The sequence below is a fragment of the Heteronotia binoei genome, chromosome 1 (assembly GCF_032191835.1).
Source record: "Heteronotia binoei isolate CCM8104 ecotype False Entrance Well chromosome 1, APGP_CSIRO_Hbin_v1, whole genome shotgun sequence".
Taxonomy (NCBI): Eukaryota; Metazoa; Chordata; class Lepidosauria; order Squamata; family Gekkonidae; genus Heteronotia; species Heteronotia binoei.
The window spans coordinates 33,139,682-33,159,274 of NC_083223.1; the positions used below are offsets into that span (position 1 = coordinate 33,139,682).

Sequence of the window (19,593 nt, forward strand, 5' to 3'; positions counted from 1 at the left end):
ATGTTATGCAGAATTCATCCTGGGATTCATGGACCCCTTGCAATAATCTCATCCTCCCAGGGGACCCAGGCCCCCAGGGTTGGAACCAGGGAACTAAACCAATGATCTGGTCAGAGGGCGCCATGTGTTCACAATGCGGGTGTTGTTGTACATAATTGTTTCTGAAGAACAGTGTCTTCCCTCATACTTTCCCTTTACACTAGTGCTGATTGTCTGTCAAGTGTACCACTGTCATTCTCATAGAACATCTGTTGGGTACCCCCACAGCTAGATTGCAACAAAAGGGAAAATCCTTTTGGCCTTGTAAGCAGCCCTGAGTCTGCTTCGGCAGGGAGGGCAGGGTATAAACTAAATAAACAACTAAATAGAATGAGCCCTAGTTGTGATTATCAGCTGTAGTTAAAGTGAGCATTGTGTCATTTCACTGTTACTCCAGATGTGTGATTCTAACTAGAATTACACCCTTCTTTGTCCATTGAAGTCCATGCACCTTGAAGTGTGTAAAGACTGTACTGTTCAGTGACATGACCTCACTTGCAACTGTGGATTGCAGAATGTAGAATCTACATTCTCTGGCCTTTTTCCTGGGAAGGAAGCCAGATGAAGAAACAAAACTTGGCAACATGCGGCTGGTGAATTGGACCCTAGTCCAGGAAAACTAATGCTAGAATAAGAAAAATGTATTAGCATTTAAGGTGCCACAAGACTCCTGTTTATTTTTGGCCATGTGCAGTCCTCTCCTAGAATCCAATATGGAGCATGTAGAAATTAAAGCAACAACATGTACAGGATGCCAGTCTTGCCTGGTATACACACTGGAGAAAAATATTCACCAGATACAAGATCTGGGGAGAAAAGGAGAAATCAATTCATTTTCATGAGTTCCTCTTAGTAACTAGCTGAAGATGTGCAGATTTTCATTAACTCAGAATAAACACATTTGTAACAAAATCAGATGTATTTATTCAGGTCACTGAGAATGTATTCCTAACATTACATGATAATTTAGACTTGTTCAGTTAACTGTTGCTATATGAAAGAAACAATCATTTCAATATATGAAAATATCTCAGACTTGCTTTCTCCTTGGATTTCTACTACCAAACAAGGGGGGAAAACCTCACAAATTGGATCTAACCATCTTTTCTGCCAGAGAAAGAGAAAGAAGATAAACACTTTGTTTGCACTAGCTAGCTGGCAAGTGGCTCTCTAGAGACTGGAGGAGGCAGAGATCTAGGCCAGTGATACACAGACCTTTCAGAGGATGTCAGAGACAACACTTTGCTTTCAATGGCGGGCAGGCGCGGTTGTGATGATGGAGGAGTTGAGGCTGGCAGAGGCTAAAACATTGCATCCTCTTCCTCCAAGAGAAAACAGGCTGCTTTGCAGATTGTGTAGGAACAGAGGCAAAGACTACACTGTTCCCTTCAAAAATGTTAAACTAGAACAGATAAAATGCAAAAGGTCAGTTATATCCCATCATGTCTTCTGCATGAGAGAACACAGATCCAGGATCTGAGATCCCTCAATACTTGTGACTTCGTGTGTATGTTGTAAGTAGCCATTTATTGAATCTGATACAAATTGTTCCCACTCCAGATGTCATTAGCCCCTATAAGGGAGGGGAAAAGATCCAGCTATCTCTCATTCACATGTAAAGAAAGCAGGTTGGGGTGTGTGCATGTGCATATTTTTAAACAAACTCAGCATGTGCTCATCATGCACCACATCTTTTAAAGCATTTTCCTCCTGGTAAGGCTCTGATATTATCAGTCAGCTACTCTGTGAGAAGAAGATTAAAATAAACTGTGCACATTAAACTAACGGTAGAGGGTATAGCTCCCCTCACATGCAATGTGTTTATTTTTTTACATTTATAATTTTTATTGTTCAAAATTATACCTTTACAGGATAATAAAACAACATACATAACCAAAATACAACTACTGTAAATCTAACACGGACACAATTCAAAAACTTATTGTTTTCTTTTACATACAATTATTAAGATAGTAACATGTGCAAAGTATTTAGTTGAAAATTAGGCAGCCTCACATGCATTTAGGAATCCTAGGAAAGAAGGAGAAGTTCACATGCCAGTCCACACCTGTAAGAATTCTCATTACAGTTGAAACCAGAATCCTCTTTGATATGGCAGGGAGGCACCCTGGTTGAGAAGACAATCCCTAGCAATTTCAGCCCATTTAGGTGGAAATCAAACATCTGTAAATGGAAATGTGTCTACTGTTGAAATTACTGGAAGGAAAGAACAGAGTAAATAATCCAGTTAGGTGTACTAACTATAATAAGGGAAAGTAATAAAATATTCAAGCACAAAATGACCCAAATAATTTTCTGTCTATATCTCTGGAATTTAATTCAACAAGACTGGGAAAATGTGTATCTGCTTTATAATCTGAATAAACCCAGAATGATACATGTGTGTAATCTTCACAATGAAGCCATTGTGTGTGTGCTTTTTTAAAGGCAGCTATGACTTGTCGCTTGTGTTGTAATGGGCCTAAAGGCAGAAACCATCTCCATACTTAGAAAAGGTAAGAAGACAGCCCAAATGTCACAAGAACATATTAAAGTAAATCTATTTTAATAACCATGTCAGAATTAAGCATCCAAATGAATGAACAAGATGTAAGAAGTGCGTTTTCGAAGTCAGTAATCTTATATGCCATTAAATATTTAGTTAGTCCATTTGATCACTTTTCTCTCCACATCTTATTCAACGTCTTTATTTATGGTTTAATATCTTTATGTTCACATTGCTGTTTTAAATTAGGAACCTCAATTAACTCGAAATAGGTTCCTGTGCTACTGGACTATTTTATACATTGCTCAGCAACAAGATAATAGTTTTAAAAGGTCAACTCTGTGGCATTTTGGTCAATTCCAACAGGACTGAGAAAGGGAAAGCCAGTTTTGGTACAGTTTGAGATTCCAGTACAGGTGAAGTCATAACTGGACTCAAGACACTGAATTATTTAGAAGAGGGAGCAGTGTTTTCTCCCATTGTTGACCCTCACTTTCTGAGCATTCACTGACCACTCCCCCCCCCCCACTAAAGTTAGAGGAAGCTCAATGGATTGCAGCAGGAGAACCAAGAGACAAATTCCCTAGAATCAGCAAATACATGTATATGAGTGTGGGGAATCCAGTTTATTCAGTCATATAGGAAAATGTAACATCTGATCAATATCTGTGGAGGTGGGGGAACTATCCCCAAATAAGGTGTTAAGAGGATGTGGAAAAAATACCAGGTGTGAATGTTCTTTTCTTCTTTACAGTTTGATTTACTTGCTGTTCACCCTTACCACAAACCTTACCAATTAAGTTCAGGTTCCATTTTGGACTAGTCAGACCATTCCCACAGTATGTTCCTTGGTGATGTCCCACAATATGTTCCTCACATGGACAGCAACTTTCACCAGCAAGTGCTCTCAGCAAGATATAGATTAAGAAAGCAACTAGGATCTCCATTCAGAAGATGACAGCTAATGGTAGAACTGGGGTTGTTTTCCATATGCAGATCTTCATTCAAATTAACACAGTTGGTGGACTGCTTCTATATTGGAATAGGCAGTCTTTTAAACCAGACATTTTAAAACCACTTTTGTTTATTCTGAAAGCATTTTGGAGCACAATTTTTTTGATGGCCCACCTCTCATGCCAGTGCTTTTGTACAGAGTGTAATGTATCTGGATATCCTAGTCCACCTTATTCTTAACAATGATGTGTTATCAGATAGCTGAACCATCTCTCTGTTGCTATGGCACAGAAAACAAAACCCCTTCAAGCGGCAGTGGAACTGCTGTCTGCTTCTGCAATGTGGTTATCTAATAATGAGGTGAGAGCAAAACAAATGCAGGGAATCTTAGTTGGTTCAGTTTTTTCAGTTAGTCTGTTATGAATTACTCTACTATATTAATCCATCTCTCTGTATCTCTTAACAAGACTTTGTTTTCTACCTTATTTATTTCTAAAGGTTCAGTACCATGGTCAGCACAAATACTTCAGCAGTCGGATGAACCAGGATGCCAGCATATCTGAGGAAATTTTTGTTTGATTTTTCTTATAATTGACCATGGCTTGAGATATATGAGTGCCTGAAGACCAAATCCACAGTAAATTGGATTATAATTAGAAAGTATCAAACCTGAATTTTCTCTAAAGGCAAGAATTGTGAATGTAAACTGACAAATGGAGGTCTAAATAAGGATGGAGGGCAGATGGACCAGGTGAAGAAGAAACTTCAGTATGATCAGAAAGATACACTCAATATTTCACCCCAGTTCCCGCAGGAGGAGCTTAATCGATGGGATTCCCGTATATGAGGGCTCTGAAGTCCGGTTGATCCGCAGCACCTCTATGTATGTTCTCGGAGGTGAGGATCAGGAATTCAGTGAACCCCTGAAAAAATGCAAAAGCACCACCAGCATAGACTCAGCTGCCTGCATCCATCTCAAGGAGGAAGAAAGAGCATGGATGTACTCCAAGACCCAAGACTGTCTGCAGTACTTACAGGACCTGTTAGCCTTGAGGAAAAAATACATTGAAAGCATCAAAGACTTGAAGTCCATGGATAAAGCCCATGAGATTTCCCCAATATCTACAAAATCTTCCAAGACAAGAAAAAAACCACAAGCCCCAGTTCCATCCACACAATCTTCTAAGGTAGGGGATTGCTGCATCCCGTAAATGCAAAAAACCCTTTCTTTAGAGAGTCTTAATAATACTGTCCATTAAATGAAAAGTGAACTATTACAGTTTGCAAATATGATTTTTGATTGAAGGTCCTCCTCTGTGTCTGTTCCTCATTGGCAATCCAATCGTAGGCAGAGTTATACCCTTCTAATTCTATTGAAGTCATTTCCATTGTAACTCTGCCTAGGATACTGCACTACTTCACATAACCTGCATATTCTGACAGACAAACCACCATTGTGGTAGCATCGTCTCTTCCTTTCTGTGCCCTATTCCCTACCAATCTGTTTCCAGTTGCAGTGTGCTGAGAATTTTTTAAAGCCCTGAACAACTAAAATGTTAAACTTTCTCAGCAACCTGATGAGGACTGTCTAGACAAGTTTCATTTCAAGAACCAGAAATAACAACTCTTACAGACAATATCTAGGGAAGTTCCAGACAGCATGCTATGTTTAATGGAGTTCCCTCCTGCTGTGATAAGTTCTTGTATTTTTTTACAAACTGATGAACATAAGACATAAGAGAAGCCATGTTGGATCAGGCCAGTGGCCCATCCAGTCCAACACTCTGTGTCATACAGTGGCCAAAAACAATGAAGCCATGATTTTCCAGCAAATGTATGTGCTGTGCTCAAATATGATCATTCATCTGTTTTTGACCATGCTAACTGGCATCAACAGATTGTCCAGAGCTGATCTTGAGCTTGCACATTGTTTAGTTTTTAACAAATTTCTTAATACAGCTTTCCTGCCTAAAGTGGCTTACAAAAATGCTGATACAATTTAAAGGCTAGTCCATCAAGCTACGGGCTGTGAGTCACAGGCTGCTAGCTAAGGGTCATGACTCCTTTGGCTCTGGCCCTTCAGATCATGCCCAAGGGCTGACACCTCTGTTCTCATCCAGTCCCCAAAGAACCTACAAGAAGAAGGTGTTATGGCCTCTGGCCAGGGGCTGCAAAAGTTCCCAAAGAACCAACATGAGATATCTGGGTTTACTTACAAGGAGATCTTTAATAATGCATGAGAGTTATCAAAGCAGATTCAGTCTAAGCTTCAGTCAGCTGGCCTAAAGACACACACATCTGCACAGTGAAGCTTGGCCAAACCTTGAGGCAAAGAGCATAACTAAAACTACATGTCACATACCCTAAATGCAAGCCAAACGAATGATTAATTAAACTATTCCAAACACTTGGATGAGCCAGACCATCTTGCACCTGGCTTCCAGTGAGGGGAAGAAATAACCCAGGCCTTGAAGAGAAGCACTACTAACAAGCACGAAAGTGGGAAAGTTCCCCTGAGAGTAGCTAATACGGTCCTCTTCCAAGAGTCAGAGCGTCTAAGCATCAACATGTAGCAAAGATGGAGTTACTTGGGCCAATACAGAGGGAGATGATACATGCTCGGCCTGGATATTACAAACAGATGACAGCTGTCTTCCTAAATTGCATGTTGTGGGCCTATAAAGAATTATAGTGTAGAATAAAAATTACTCCTTTTTGCATATTGTTTAATGTGAATCATCCTCTCTCTAATTATAAACAACTGCTTCTTGTCATATTCTCACTTGTTCCTTACTTATTTAAATATACAAAAAGAAACATTCATATGCATGGTTGCTGTGAAATAAGCCCCACAGAGTTCAATAAAGTTGAGGTACCGGAAAATAAATATTTTTATTTTTTTTAAAAAATATTACAGAAGGGTCAAATTAGATTTTGGGGGAACAAATTCCATTTCTAATATTTACTGGGAAATAAATGACATTGTTTTAACGTAAGAATTTCAACAAGATTTTGCTTTAATTAATATTCTGATTTTTTAAAAATTCATTGTAATATGTTGACATTGCTGCAAACAAAAGTATTTTTCCCCAGTCTATAGTAATAGGAAGGCTTCTTGACTTTAACTGCTGCAAGACAGAAATTCCACGGAAGTCTTTATTTATTTAAAACATTTCTGTGCTCAAATAGGGTCTTCAAGGCAGCAAACATCAAAACATTAAAACATTTCAACACAAAAAACTATTTAAAATAAATTGTGTATAAAATGAACAATTCAAGAGAAACATATAATCACGCATATCAACACACCCAAGGCATGCTTCCTAGTTTGTGAGAGGAAGCATCACCTGTTGATTTTCTGCCTTTTAGCTATCTGTTAAAGGTACAAAACCCTGACAAGAAAACGGGATGACAAACACAGATATCATTGTGTCAAAGGTCCCTTTAAAAATGGTTCTGTGAAACTATCCAGATGGCTGAAGTAAGAATGTCAGTCAACAAACCACAGGAACAGGGGGTTCATAAAGGTATAAAGGGAATTCTTGAGACCAGCTATCCAAGGCCTTCTGTAGCACAGTACAAGGCTGTTTTGATCAAAATCAGTTCCCTTGAGGCTTGCTAAGTATCTTCTCACTTCTAGAGCTAGGTTCCTTGTGCTAACTGTCCTCAAAATAGCATGTTCTCTGGAGACGGAGATTAAGCTTAGAGCAGGATGAGTACATGGAAGAACTACAGCTAGGTCCTGATTCACCCTGATGAGCCTCACAATGGAAAGTGAGAGGTTGTACATTAAACTTATTTTACTCCTTGGGGGCTACAAAAAAAGAAAAGGCAACTGGTGTATTCACAGCAACCAGAGTACATAATGACAATCTAAACAGGGTTGGTGTGCGTGCAGGAGAGCCAAGAATATGTAGAATTTTGCAAAGACAGCCCAAGAAAATATGAACAAAAATGCACAATGAGGGTCCCTTGAGAGATTATGTGGAGAGCTATCAGAACTTCCCAAAATCTGGCATTCATTGTGAATATTATCCTTTAGGAGGGACATTTTCTAACCAACATTTTCAGCTTTGTAGATATAACCTCGCCACCTTTGACTGCCACAAGCTAAGATTTTAAAAGATACTCAAAGTATCTTATTAAGTGTTTTGGTGTCCTAAATTCATCAGCACAACTGGTGTTGTCTCCCCCCCTTTCCATATCCTGAAAGGGGAAGAGACTAGCACCTTTTTCTGGGAGAAAGTTCAACTGAACAGACCTCGTTAGGGTTTTCAGTAGACTTGCTCAGGATTGTTCTCAAATAAATCATTCTTATGCGTGTCTACTCAGAAGTAAGCCCCAGTATGTTTACTGGGGTTTAGTTCAAGGTAAGTGTCCTTAGGTTTCTAGTCCCATACTGTCATGTTTCCTTCTATTCAATGCTTTGCCTTGGTTGAGGAATTCTCTTATTTCTACCCTCCACCCCATCAACTTTCCCATATGCCATATGGTCCTGGGAACAAATTAGATCCCCTCTCCTAATTTTTTCCATTCATTTTGAATATCTAACTTGCTTCTTGAACAATTCATTAAGACTCTCATTCTGAGAAAACACCTCTATGGGACACAAAAGCCAAGACAGGGGTATTGAGCATGGCGGCAAAACCCAAAGGTTTTGCCTTTCCTGTCACTCCTTCTCTCCCTCTTCCCATCAGCCTTGCCCCTAGCCAGAGGCTGTTGCTATGCAACCAACTTCTGTCGGTAAAGGGAGAGGCCTCAGGTGAATAGAATGGGATACAGTCCACTTCCCAAAGCAGTTATTTTCTCCAGGATGAGGAGAAAGATCTGTTGTCTGGAGTTCAGTTGTGATTTCAGGAGATCTGCAGGCTTCACCTGGAGGCTGGCTACCATAGGCCTGGCAGCACTCTCTAGTGACTAGATGCCACCTGACTGCCAGGACTTAAATGCTGCAAGGCTGAATATAACAGGAAAAGGTGGCAACAATGCATTACAAAGAAAAGGAATGCTGAGCTGCACCCCCCATAATTATTCTTCTGACTGGCATGACTTAACTAAGCCTGGCTGCTTGCTCCTGTTTAGCAGCAGCCCCCCTATGACAGTCAGTGTGACTTAGCAGTTGCCAATTCCAGGTTAGGAAATTCTGGGAGATTTGAGGGTGGAGCCTGGAGAGGGTAGGGTTTCAGGAGGGGTAGGACCTCAGACAGATACAATGCCATAGACATCACTCTCCAAACCAGCCATTTCCTCCTAGGAACCACTTTTGCCAATCTCCAGGTGAGAGCTGGATATCACTCAGAATTACAGCTGCTCTCCAAATGACAGACAGACATCAGCTTCCCTTAAGGGGAAAGAAAGAAAGAAAGAAAGAAAGAAAGAAAGAAAGAAAGAAAGAAAGAAAGAAAGAAAGAAAGAAAGAAAGAAAGAAAGAAAGAAAGAAAGAAAGAAAGAAAGAAAGAAAGAGCAAGGAAAGTTCAACAGGATGGAGACTGAGCTCTTTAATGATCATGCAGTGTCAGACCTCATAAAACTAGTTTGGCTCATGTGATGCAGAGGATAAGACAGCTATAACTTACAATGTCCATGGTGTTTTGGAGCATGAGTGAATCTGGAAATTCCTTAACTTTTTTTCAAGTGAAATTTTTATTTTTTCCCAGAAAAAGAAATTTAGTTCTAATGGAACTGTTGTGTTATCCTTCTGTTTAATAGAACTCAGCAGAGAGAAAAACCTCACAGCTTGCTTCAGATGTGAGGGAGGCCATTGCCTATTTTGACTCAATTATTGCAGAGCTGGACGCAGAAAGGCAGCGGAAAATTGTTGTGAGGGATTATCGACATGCGGATGTTGATTTTGATGGTAAGTGTGTACATGGGGAGGGACGGTGGCTCAGTGGTAGAGCATCTGCTTGGTAAGCAGAAGGTCCCAGGTTCAATCCCCGGCATCTCCAACTAAAAGGGTTCAGGAAAATAGGTGAAAAACCTTAGCTTGAGACCCTGGAGAGCCGCTGCCAGTCTGAGTAGACAATACTGACTTTGATGGACCGAGGGTCTGATTCAGTATAAGGCAGCTTCATATATTCATGATGATTTTGTTGTTGTTCAGTTGCACAGTCGAGTCCGACTCTTTGCGACCCCATGGACAAAGTCACGCCAGGTTTCTCTTCAGATCGCATAAATCTTTCGCCTCTACTTTTTATTATACTGCCCAGGTTCACCTTAGCTGTCCTCCCAAGGAGCAAACGTCTTTTAATTTCACCATCTGCAGTGATATTGGATCCCAGAAATGTGAAGTCTGTCACTACTTCCATGTCTTCCCCTTCTATTTGCCAAGGTTTGGTGGGGCCAGATGCCATGATCTTAGTTTTTTTGATGTTGAGTTTCAAGCCTACTTTTGTGCTCTCTTCTTTCAACCTCAACAAGAGGTTCTTTAGGTCCTCCTCATTTTCTGCCATTAGAATAGTGTCATCTGCATATCTGAGGTTGTTGATGTTTTTCCTGGCAATCTTAATTCTGGCTTGTGCTTCATCCAGGCCAGCATTCCGCATGATGTACTCTGCATATAAATGAAATTTGCAGGGTGACAATATACATCCTTGTCAAACTCCTTTTCCTATTCTAAACCAATCAGTTGTTCCATTTCCCGTTCTGACAGTTGCTTTTTGACCCTTCTACAGGTTTCTCAGGAGACATGTGAGGTGGTCTGGTACTCCCATCTCTTTAAGGACTTGCCACAGTTTGTTGTGATCCACACAATCAAAGGCCTTAGCGTAGTCAATGAAACAGAAACAGACATTTTTCTGATACTCCTGTGCTTTCTCCATAATCCAGCGAAAGTTGGCAATTTGATCTCTAGTTCCTCTACCTCTCCGAAACCCAGCTTGAACTTCTGGTAGTTTCCGATCTACATACTGCTGAAGCCTAGCTTGTAGGATCTTTAACATGACCTTGCTGGCATGTGAAATGAGTGCAATGGTGCAGTAGTTTGAACATTCCTTGGCATTACCCTTCTTTGGGATTGGAATATAAACCGATCTTTTCCAATCCTGTGGCCACTGTTGTGTTTTCCAAATTTGTTGACATAATGTGTGCATCACTTTAACAGCATCATCTTTTAGGACTTTGAATAGCTCAACTGGGATACCATCATCTCCGCTCGCTTTGTTAGTAATGTTTTCTAAAGCCCATTTGACTTCACTCACCAGGATGTCTGGCTCAAGGTCATCGATTTCAGTGTCATGGTTATCCGGGACATTGAGATCCTTCTTGTATAATTCTTCTGTGTATTCTTGCCACCTCTTCCTGATCTCTTCTGCTTCTGTTTGGTCTTTACCATTTTTGTCCTTTATCATGGCTATCTTTGCATGAAACGTTCCCTTTTCCAATTTTCTCCAATTTTCTTGAATAGATCTCTTGTCCTTCCCATTCTGTTATTTTCCTCTATTACTTTGCATTTTTCCTTCAGGAAGGCCTCCTTATCTGTCCTTGCTGTTCTCTCGAAATGTGCATTCAGTTGGGTGAATCTTTCCTTTTCACCTTTGCCTTTCACTTTCCTTCTTTCCTCAGCTATTTGTAAAGCCTCATCAGACAGCCACTTTACTTTCTTGCATTTCTTTTTCTTTGGGATGGTGCTGATTGCTGCCTTCTGTACAATGTCACGAACCTCCATCCATAGTTCTTCAGGCACTCTGTCTATCAACTCTAGTTCCTTAAACCTATTCTTCACTTCCACTGTGTATTCCTAAGGGATGTGATCAAGGTCAAACCTGAATGGCCTAATGGCTTTCCCAGTTTTCTTCAGTTTAAGCCTGAATTTTGTGATGAGTAGCTCATGATCTGAGCCGGTCAGCTCCAGGTCTTGTTTTTGCTGACTGTAAGGAGCTTCTCCATCTTTGACTGCAGAGTATATAATCAGTCTGATTTTTGTGTTGCCCATCAGGTGATGTCCACGTGTAGAGTCACCTTTTAGGTTGTTGGAAGAGGGTGTTCGCTATGACCAAACTCTATTAGCCTTTGCCCGGCTTCATTTTGTTCTCCAAGGCCAAACTTGTCAGTTGTTCTGGTCACTTTTTGACTTCCTACTTTGGCATTCCAGTCCGCTATGATGAGGAGGACATCATTTTTTGGCATTAATTCTAGAAGGTGTTGTAGATCTTCATAGAACTGGTCCACTTCAGCCTCTTCTGCATCAGTGATTGGGGCATAGACTTGGATTACTGTGATATTGAATGGTTTGCCTTGGATACAGACCGAGATCATTCTGTCATTTTTGAGATTGTATCCCATTACTGCCTTCCTCAATCTCTTGTTAACTATAAAGGCCACACCATTTCTTCTATGAGAATCTTGGCCACAATAATAGATGTAGTGATCCTCTGAGTTTACCAGGTATGATGATTACCAGGTAGCTATTGAAAGCACCACAAACAAAACAGGCAATATGACTATTCATGTTGTGTTAATACAACAAAAATAAAATAAAATGATACTTTCTTGCTCATGTTCAAACTCTGAAACAAGACAGCAGTGTTATCTCAAACAGAATTACACTCTTATGCCCATTGGTTTTAATGGACTTGGAAGACTGTAGGTCTGCAAAAAAAGAAAAAGAAAAAGTAAAATGTAGGCAGATGATAGGATTCCACTTAACCACCTCAGAGTTATCCTCAGAATCTTATTAGAAACTTCACTGTAATGTATTTCTACCATTAAATACTGAACACCAGAGGTAATTAAAAAGGAAGATAATACTTAAAGGTATTATATTTAAAGGTATTATAATACTTGTATTTCAGTCAAAAGGTATCAATACTTTGAATGCTTTGTCCTTTCCTCATCACTGTACTCCAAAAAGCTATTAATATAATCGGAATCAATCCAAAGCATTAGCAATATCCAACACGGTCCCACTGCAAGTTCAAATGAGAAAGCCTAAATTAATGTACTTTCTACAAAGGCTCTTGGTTTTCAGAGAAACATGAAAATTCTTATATGACTGGAAATCTCTCCTCCACCAATGGAATATTCATAATATCATATCAGCTTAAGCAACAGATGTCAAAAGCCTCAGTTGAACGATTGCTGCAGACAACAGGTGCCACAAAAACAGTATAGTATTACTGTGAGGCCTAAATTTGGATCTAGAGGACAATTTCCACATATATTAGAGCCCTTGCACTAGCAGAGGAGTATGAAGATGAGTGCACTGGCAACTTCTGCTATGTTAAACTTATTGTTGCACAAACAGTTGTAGGTACTGCAGTTGCATTTAATGCTATTTGCTTCTATGAGCTGAACTGTACTAAATGAGTTTGCAGTTCCATTCATGTATCACGGGATCCATCCTACAGTTTTCATTGGAGTGGTGAAATCGTGTCTGGACTGTACTACTTCAGACTGTGACCGATTTCTCACTAGCCTTATGCCGCTCTCATGCTCCTCTTCTCATCGGGGCTTCCATTGGATTTCACAGTATCTGCCCCAGGGGCTGGAACTTGCTTTGCCTCTTTCACGCAACAAACAAGATCCTCTAAAAACCAGTTTCTGTTTGGCGCATGAAAAAAGCGAAGCTAGTTGCAGCCCCGGGCAGATAGTGTGAAATCCGATGGAAGCCCCTGGAGAAGAGAAGTGTGAGAGCGGCATAAGGCTAATGGGAAATCAGTCTATAAGAAGGTCACATCAGTGCATACAAAACAAAGCTCAATCTCATGTTTCTGGAAGACGGTTGTTGTAGAACCATTCCTTATCCCTGACATGTTCATTTCTTGTGAAATTGTTTTTACAGAGGAACATTCTGTCAGGTGGACACCCATAAGTGGTACAGCCTGCAGTACAGTTGAGACATGGATTTACGATCTCATTGCAAATATATATAGTCATCAAGCCACAGAAGTAGGCTATAGTTTATCTCCAAGTATGTTTAGTGTTGTATAACACATGCAAGGGAAGTGGTACTTTCCTGTCAGACAATCTGACTGCAGGCTTGTAGTAAACATGAAATATTTGTAATGGCAAGATATGAGTTATGATTCATTTAGATGAATTTTTTGATACAAGAGGAGTTAAGTGGTATATCATGTGGCTTGATTATGTAAATACACCCCTAAAGTGCTGTCAGATAGGACTTGCTTTGTTATAATGTATATTTATTTGCTTCATTTATATGTGCCTTTCTTGCAGAAACTCAATAAATTAAAATTATGGTGAAAGAGTACTGATTCTAGCTTTGCTTCCCTGTTTCAGTTGTCACTAGCTCACGAGAACACAGCTTACATTCCAACTGGATACTTCGTGCTCCTCGGAAACAGTCCCAAGATACTGTCCAAGCATCAAGGAAAGCAAGCCAATCAGAAAGAAAGAACCAAGAAAGAACAGTCAGTTCCAGAAAGAAATTAGAAAGATATCCAATATATTTGCCCAAAGCTGTGGAGGGAGCATTCAATACTTTGAAATTTAAGCCCAAAATGTGCCCAAAGGAACAGCTTTAGCCTGGAAGTCATAGGGACCACCCAATGTTGAATCCCTTTCATAAGAGGGCAGGCTACGAGAGCAAAGGATTTCTGCACACCCAGGGTTTTTTGTATGATAAATATGCAATAGTTATTAATTTGATGCACACCACTTACAGATCTTCATTTGTAAGTACATTTCCACATGGGGATATCACAATTTCCAAGTGCAATATTTTGTAAGTTGGAACGTTTGTTACTTCCCCAGACCCATTTCTATTATGCTAGCAGTACAATAAAGCCCACTTAAAATATAACATCTTTACTTAGTGGCCAGCTGGAAATTGTTCTAAACTTATACCCTTCTGTCGCCTGCTCTGAACCAGGAGGTTTCTACTTGTTTTAATATATTGTTTTTATTGATTTTAATGTCTTAAATGTTGTAATGTTGTATGTTGTAATCTGCCCTGAGCCCATTCATGAGGTAGGGCGGAATAGAAATTCACTAAAAAGCAAACAAACGAATAAGGGAGGTAGCACCAGGAACAGGGTCTCCTATTGGACATTTCCTGTGCTGTGATGTCATTAAAGATGGGCCACACAAGTCCTCATTCTCATGCTCACACCATTGTGTGAACTCTGTTTATATGGTTAACATTTTTATTGTTGTTTCATGACCATGTACTACCTCACTGAGCAATTCACGTGCAGCAGCAGTCACACAGGGTATTTTTAATGGCAGATAGCAGCAAGTCTACCTGCTCCCCCTTTCTATTCCCCTACAGTTTTGTGCACATTTAATTACATTAAAATCTCTCACATTCATAAACTACATTTGCAACAATTACTGTTGTTTTGGAACTGCAAGTTCCCCCTTTTCTCTTTTGAAGCACACATCAAGTCATGATTAAAAAGGGAGAGGGAGAAACATTGGTACATCTGTCCACACCGTCTTTTCTGTCTAGACATGGCTCAGGATGCAAAGACTTGTAAAACTTGTTCTTTGAGCTCACAACGGGTTTATGTGGGGATTGCAAAAGTTGTTAGTGATGCAGTGCAGAGAGGATCAGATGTTCCAAACCAATAAGTAGCAAATTGCACCAAGCCAAGGCCATCAAGGGAAGACAAAGAGAACTGAATCACAGCATGGTGGGTGTAGTGGTTGGAATGTTGGATTAGGATCTGGGAAAATCAGAATTTCCCTTCCCAATGTGCCATGGATGCTTGCTGGGCCAGTCAGTCGATCTCAGCCTGCCCTCCCTCTCATGGTGGTTCTGAAGATAAGGTGAAGGAGGAGAGGAGAACAATGTTGGGAGCTGCTTTCAGTCCCCATTGGGGAGAAGAATGAGGGGTAAATAATAAATAAATGAGGACCTTGGTCTGCCTAAGAGCTCAAAGGCCCTGGGTAAGTCAGGTGATACGTGTTGATATGATGTTTATGTGGATGGGATGCCAGAGGGACAGAAAGGATCTTTTTTGAGGGGGCAAGCTGTTTTGGCTTGTACCTGGGCTAATACTTGTCCTTTTAGTGAGCTTTAGCAGCAGTGTATATCTTGTATACTGTGTTGAGGATTTTCTTTGGATCTGGACTTCAAGCATCATGGTGCAAAAAAAAAGGGGGGGGGCTGATTTGTTCCACACTTTTCATCGAAAGGCCCAAAGACTTCAATTCAACAAAATGGTTATAAGAGAATAAATGGGTTTGAAAATATCAACAAAGAGCAGTTGTTTATTATATATCTAATTCCTGAATGAGAAGGAAGACAATGGAATTAACATAAGGTAAATTTGAAAAAGGATTTTTTCACAAACTGCATCATAGTTCTGTGAGTGTTTTGCCTCTGGAGGTAGTGACAGCATCCAGGGTCCAAGAGTCAAACTCCTAAAATTCATGAAATGCCCACCAATGTTAGGATGGCTTTCAGGGCAGGCATCTTATTCTTAGCACATATCTCTTACAGTGACTGTGGGGTGGATCCAATCACTTCTCTGAGGAAAGTTTATTTCAAGCATCTGTCACCCCCCACCCCCCGTTTTCCTTTTGCTAAAAGTTGAAGCCTTCCTCTAGCCCAAACAGCCTTCCTCCAAATTAAGGGGCTGTTCCACTGGAGGAGGGCTGCTTGGACAATGGTTAGATCCATCCTGTCAGTAACAGACTTGGCCATTATCTGGTACTATTGCTGACTGGATGCTGAGACTTGCATTTGTGTAACCTCTGGCCCTTTGCCATTTTTGTATCCATTGTCCCGAGAGTATATCCTACGCACTGAAAGCACCAATAACTCACAGCAGAAAATGCAATAAATGTTATTCAGGATGTCCTTTGAAGTGCTTATCAAATGCTTGGGAAATATGTCGGGAGAGAGGGGCACACAGGATACTCCCTCCCTTCCCCCTATTCAGCTTTTTAATGTATTTTCATGCTGGGAAAATCCTAAGCATGTCTGAGGTGCCTTTCCACCTTTCAGTGATGCTGCTGTCATCAGTAGCCATAGTAAGGGTTAAAAGCATCCTAACCAAGTCCTGCCTCTTTCAGTGTCATTTTTGCTCCTCTCCTTGCATCTTGTTTGGCGAAGATTGTAAGCCATTGGGCAGGAACCTTTTTTGTTTGTCTTTAATTTGTACAGCACCCAATGCAATATTTGTCCTTGAAAGGGCAGCTGCTGTGAGAGCCCTCTCCAGCCCCACCCACCTCACAGGGTGTCTGTTGTGGGGGAGGAAGGTAAAGGAGATTGTGAGCCGCTCTGAGACTCTTCGGAGTGGAGGGCGGGATATAAATCCAATATCTTCATCTACCTCACAGGGTGTCTGTTGTGGGGGAGGAAGGTAAAGGAGATTGTGAGCCGCTCTGAGACTCTTCGGAGTGGAGGGCGGGATATAAATCCAATAAATCCAATATCATAATGCAAATAAGAATTACAAAAAAACCCACACCACCTTGACGTACTTTCATATGCTTGTGGGAAACAAATGAGGTCTTCCAAATATATATTATTAAAAACTACCAGGTATATGCAAATTAGGTGGTGGGAAGGGAAACAGAAGGTGTGATGAAGCTCCACCCATAAAAAGAAGAACTTGCAGGCTCTGATTAAGCTGAGAATAGAGGAAGTGCTTGCTGGAAAGTGACTTCTCCACCCTGATCACTCTCCCATCTTCCATCCACAAAACCCGCAATTAAATTTTGCATTACAAATTGAAAAGAAAATGTGGTGGAAAGTACCATCAAGTCACTGCTGATTTATGGTGACCCTGTGGGGCTTTCAAGGCAAGACACATTCTGAGGTAGTTTGCCATTGGCTGCCTTTGAGGATTGACCCTGGTACTCCTTGGAGGTCTCCCATCCAAATACTAACCAGGGCTGGCCTTTCTTAGCTTCTGAGATCTGATGAGATCAGCCTATCCTGGGCTGTCCAGGTCAGGGAACATACTTGTACCCCCAGATATTTAGACATATACATAAGGACATTAAACACAAGTTGTTTACTCCTTCACAGATTTTTATCATCTTGTAGATGAATTTAGACTGGTCAATGGCAGAGTCCCCTTATCTCCTTAACATATATTTTATATGTGCTGTGGTAACGGTAGTCTGGTGATCCCCATCATGGTGACAAAGTGTACTGAAGTGCCTGCTTGCATCTTGAATCTTGGGGTATAATCGAAACGGCCTTAAGTGGCTCTGTATCAGCTGCCTTACTAGCAAAGGGCTGTGTGTATGCAGGAAACATCTCCCTTTCTCTGGAAACTGAGCATCTTTTCTCCAAAGCAAAGAGCTGATCCCAACATTCCTCTTCCTCTGTGGTGCAAATGTGCATCGGAAGATCCAGGTTGCTAGCTGTGGATTGGAGACATTCCTGGAGGTTTGGGAGCAGTGCTTGGGTTGGGTGAAGTTAGAGGACGGGAAAGAGCTTAGTAAAGTCCTGTGATGTCAAATCCAGGTTAAAGTTCATTTCCTCCAATTCCTCCCTTTGCAGTAAGGCCCTTCCCCAAACATTCAAGTTTAAATGTTGATTTCTTGTTGGGAAAAACTTCTTTAAATTACATGTTTTTCTCAGCGTTATTGAGAAAAGACCCATAGGGCAGTCACCAGCTAACATAATCCTATCCTTATTTCAGGCTTTCAATAAACAGGAACAGGTTAAAAATGGCTCCATAGCGATGCTCTAGAAAATGTCTGGAGATTAAGTGAAATCCTAGAGCATCAACCAAGAGTGACTTCACATCTTCCCCAAACTCCACCCTCTGCAGGCACCACAGAACAGTGCTGGCAACTGTATGGAGCTCAGGAACCCATAACCTTGGCAGCCATTTTTTTAAAGTGGCAGCAGAAAACAAGAGTCAAGAGCTGAGTGTTCCCTGCTGGGGGACTGGCAACCCAAGGGGGACCTGGACCCTGGCCATAACCTTTCCTTGTTGCTATGAGCACAAGCAAGATGTGGTGGTTTCTAGATTGTATAAACCAGATGAAGGCTGCAGTCTTCTGTATGTGCATTTAGAAGTAACTTCCTAAGGAACATGGGAAAAAGAAGAAGCATGAGCAGAACATAGTAAAAGGAGAGCTGGCAACAGAAGGCAGTTGCTGCTCGGTGCCTACGAAGCAAGTGGAAAATGAGATGCTAGATGAAAGGCCAAGACAAAAATGAGGAACTGGAGGATTGTCGGCGAGAGAACAGGCAGAGGGGAGAATTGTGTGCATATAATTAGGCACTGCTGCTGAGGTGAAGAAGGCTGAAATTCACACACTGATTTTAAATACATAACTGCTTTTTAAAGTGCAGGCGAAGAAGAAGATGATATTGGATTTATACCTCGCCCTACACTCTAAATTTCAGTCTCAAAGCAGTTTACAATCTCCTTTACCTTCCTCCCCCACAACAGACACCCTGTGAGGTAGGTGGGGCTGAGAGAGCTCTCCTAGAAGCTGCTGTTTCAAGGACAACTCCTGCAAGAGCTGACCCTGCCTTTTTATCGTGCATGATTCCAGCTTAGACAGGAAAGTTCCATGATTTCTGCATTTTTTTGTCCTTATCATTGATGAACTATCATGACAGATCAGAATTTTACAAGAAAGTATGGTTGTATACTCCAGGGAGAAAAACATGTTGCTTATCCCAGCACTGGGCCTTCTAACCCTGTGATCGGCTGAGAGGTGGTACGCTGAGTGTACACAAGTCCCTCTGGCCTTCCTGGTCTAGGCGAACTTGGCTGTAGGCATTTAGAGCTGTGAGCTGTGAAAAAGAAAAGGACATCAGCATAACACCCGCTCCAGAGAGTCCTTGCTGTGGTGGTTTGAGATCATAAAAATATAATGGTAAGCTTCCTAATTGTCCTGCTTGAGAGAAATTTTTTGAGAGTATTTGTAAAAGATATAAAATATTTATATACCTGCAATTTGTAGTTTTTTATTATTTGACAAAAGATGACACAGTGGCTTCAACGCCTGGAGAGGCAGCATACAAATCTTCTAAAATAAAGTCTGAAGGAAAATAACCATATGCAAGTTACTTCAGGCTTAAGCCTGTTGACTTCAAGGAACTTAGACTGGAGCAGTTCTTCATAGCAAGGCTTTGTTACTGGATGTGGGTAGGCAGGCAGGGAGAAGCAGAAAACTGGTCACTGTAGTCTGGAGATAATTCCAGGAGAACT

At 40.9% G+C, this 19,593-nt stretch overlaps 1 protein-coding gene across 1 annotated transcript in view; it reads left to right on the forward strand.

Moving 5' to 3' along the window:
* Nucleotides 1-14,665, forward strand: part of C1H13orf42 (chromosome 1 C13orf42 homolog) — a 16,101-nt gene extending 1,436 nt beyond the window's left edge. Inside the window, exons 2-4 of the mRNA XM_060233336.1 lie at nt 3,998-4,686; nt 9,209-9,356; nt 13,739-14,665. Coding sequence (XP_060089319.1) covers nt 4,270-4,686; nt 9,209-9,356; nt 13,739-13,983 — 810 coding nt within the window. The 5' untranslated portion in view covers nt 3,998-4,269 and the 3' untranslated portion in view covers nt 13,984-14,665. The remainder of the gene's footprint in view (nt 1-3,997; nt 4,687-9,208; nt 9,357-13,738) is intronic.
* The last annotated feature ends 4,928 nt before the right edge of the window (nt 14,666-19,593 follow it).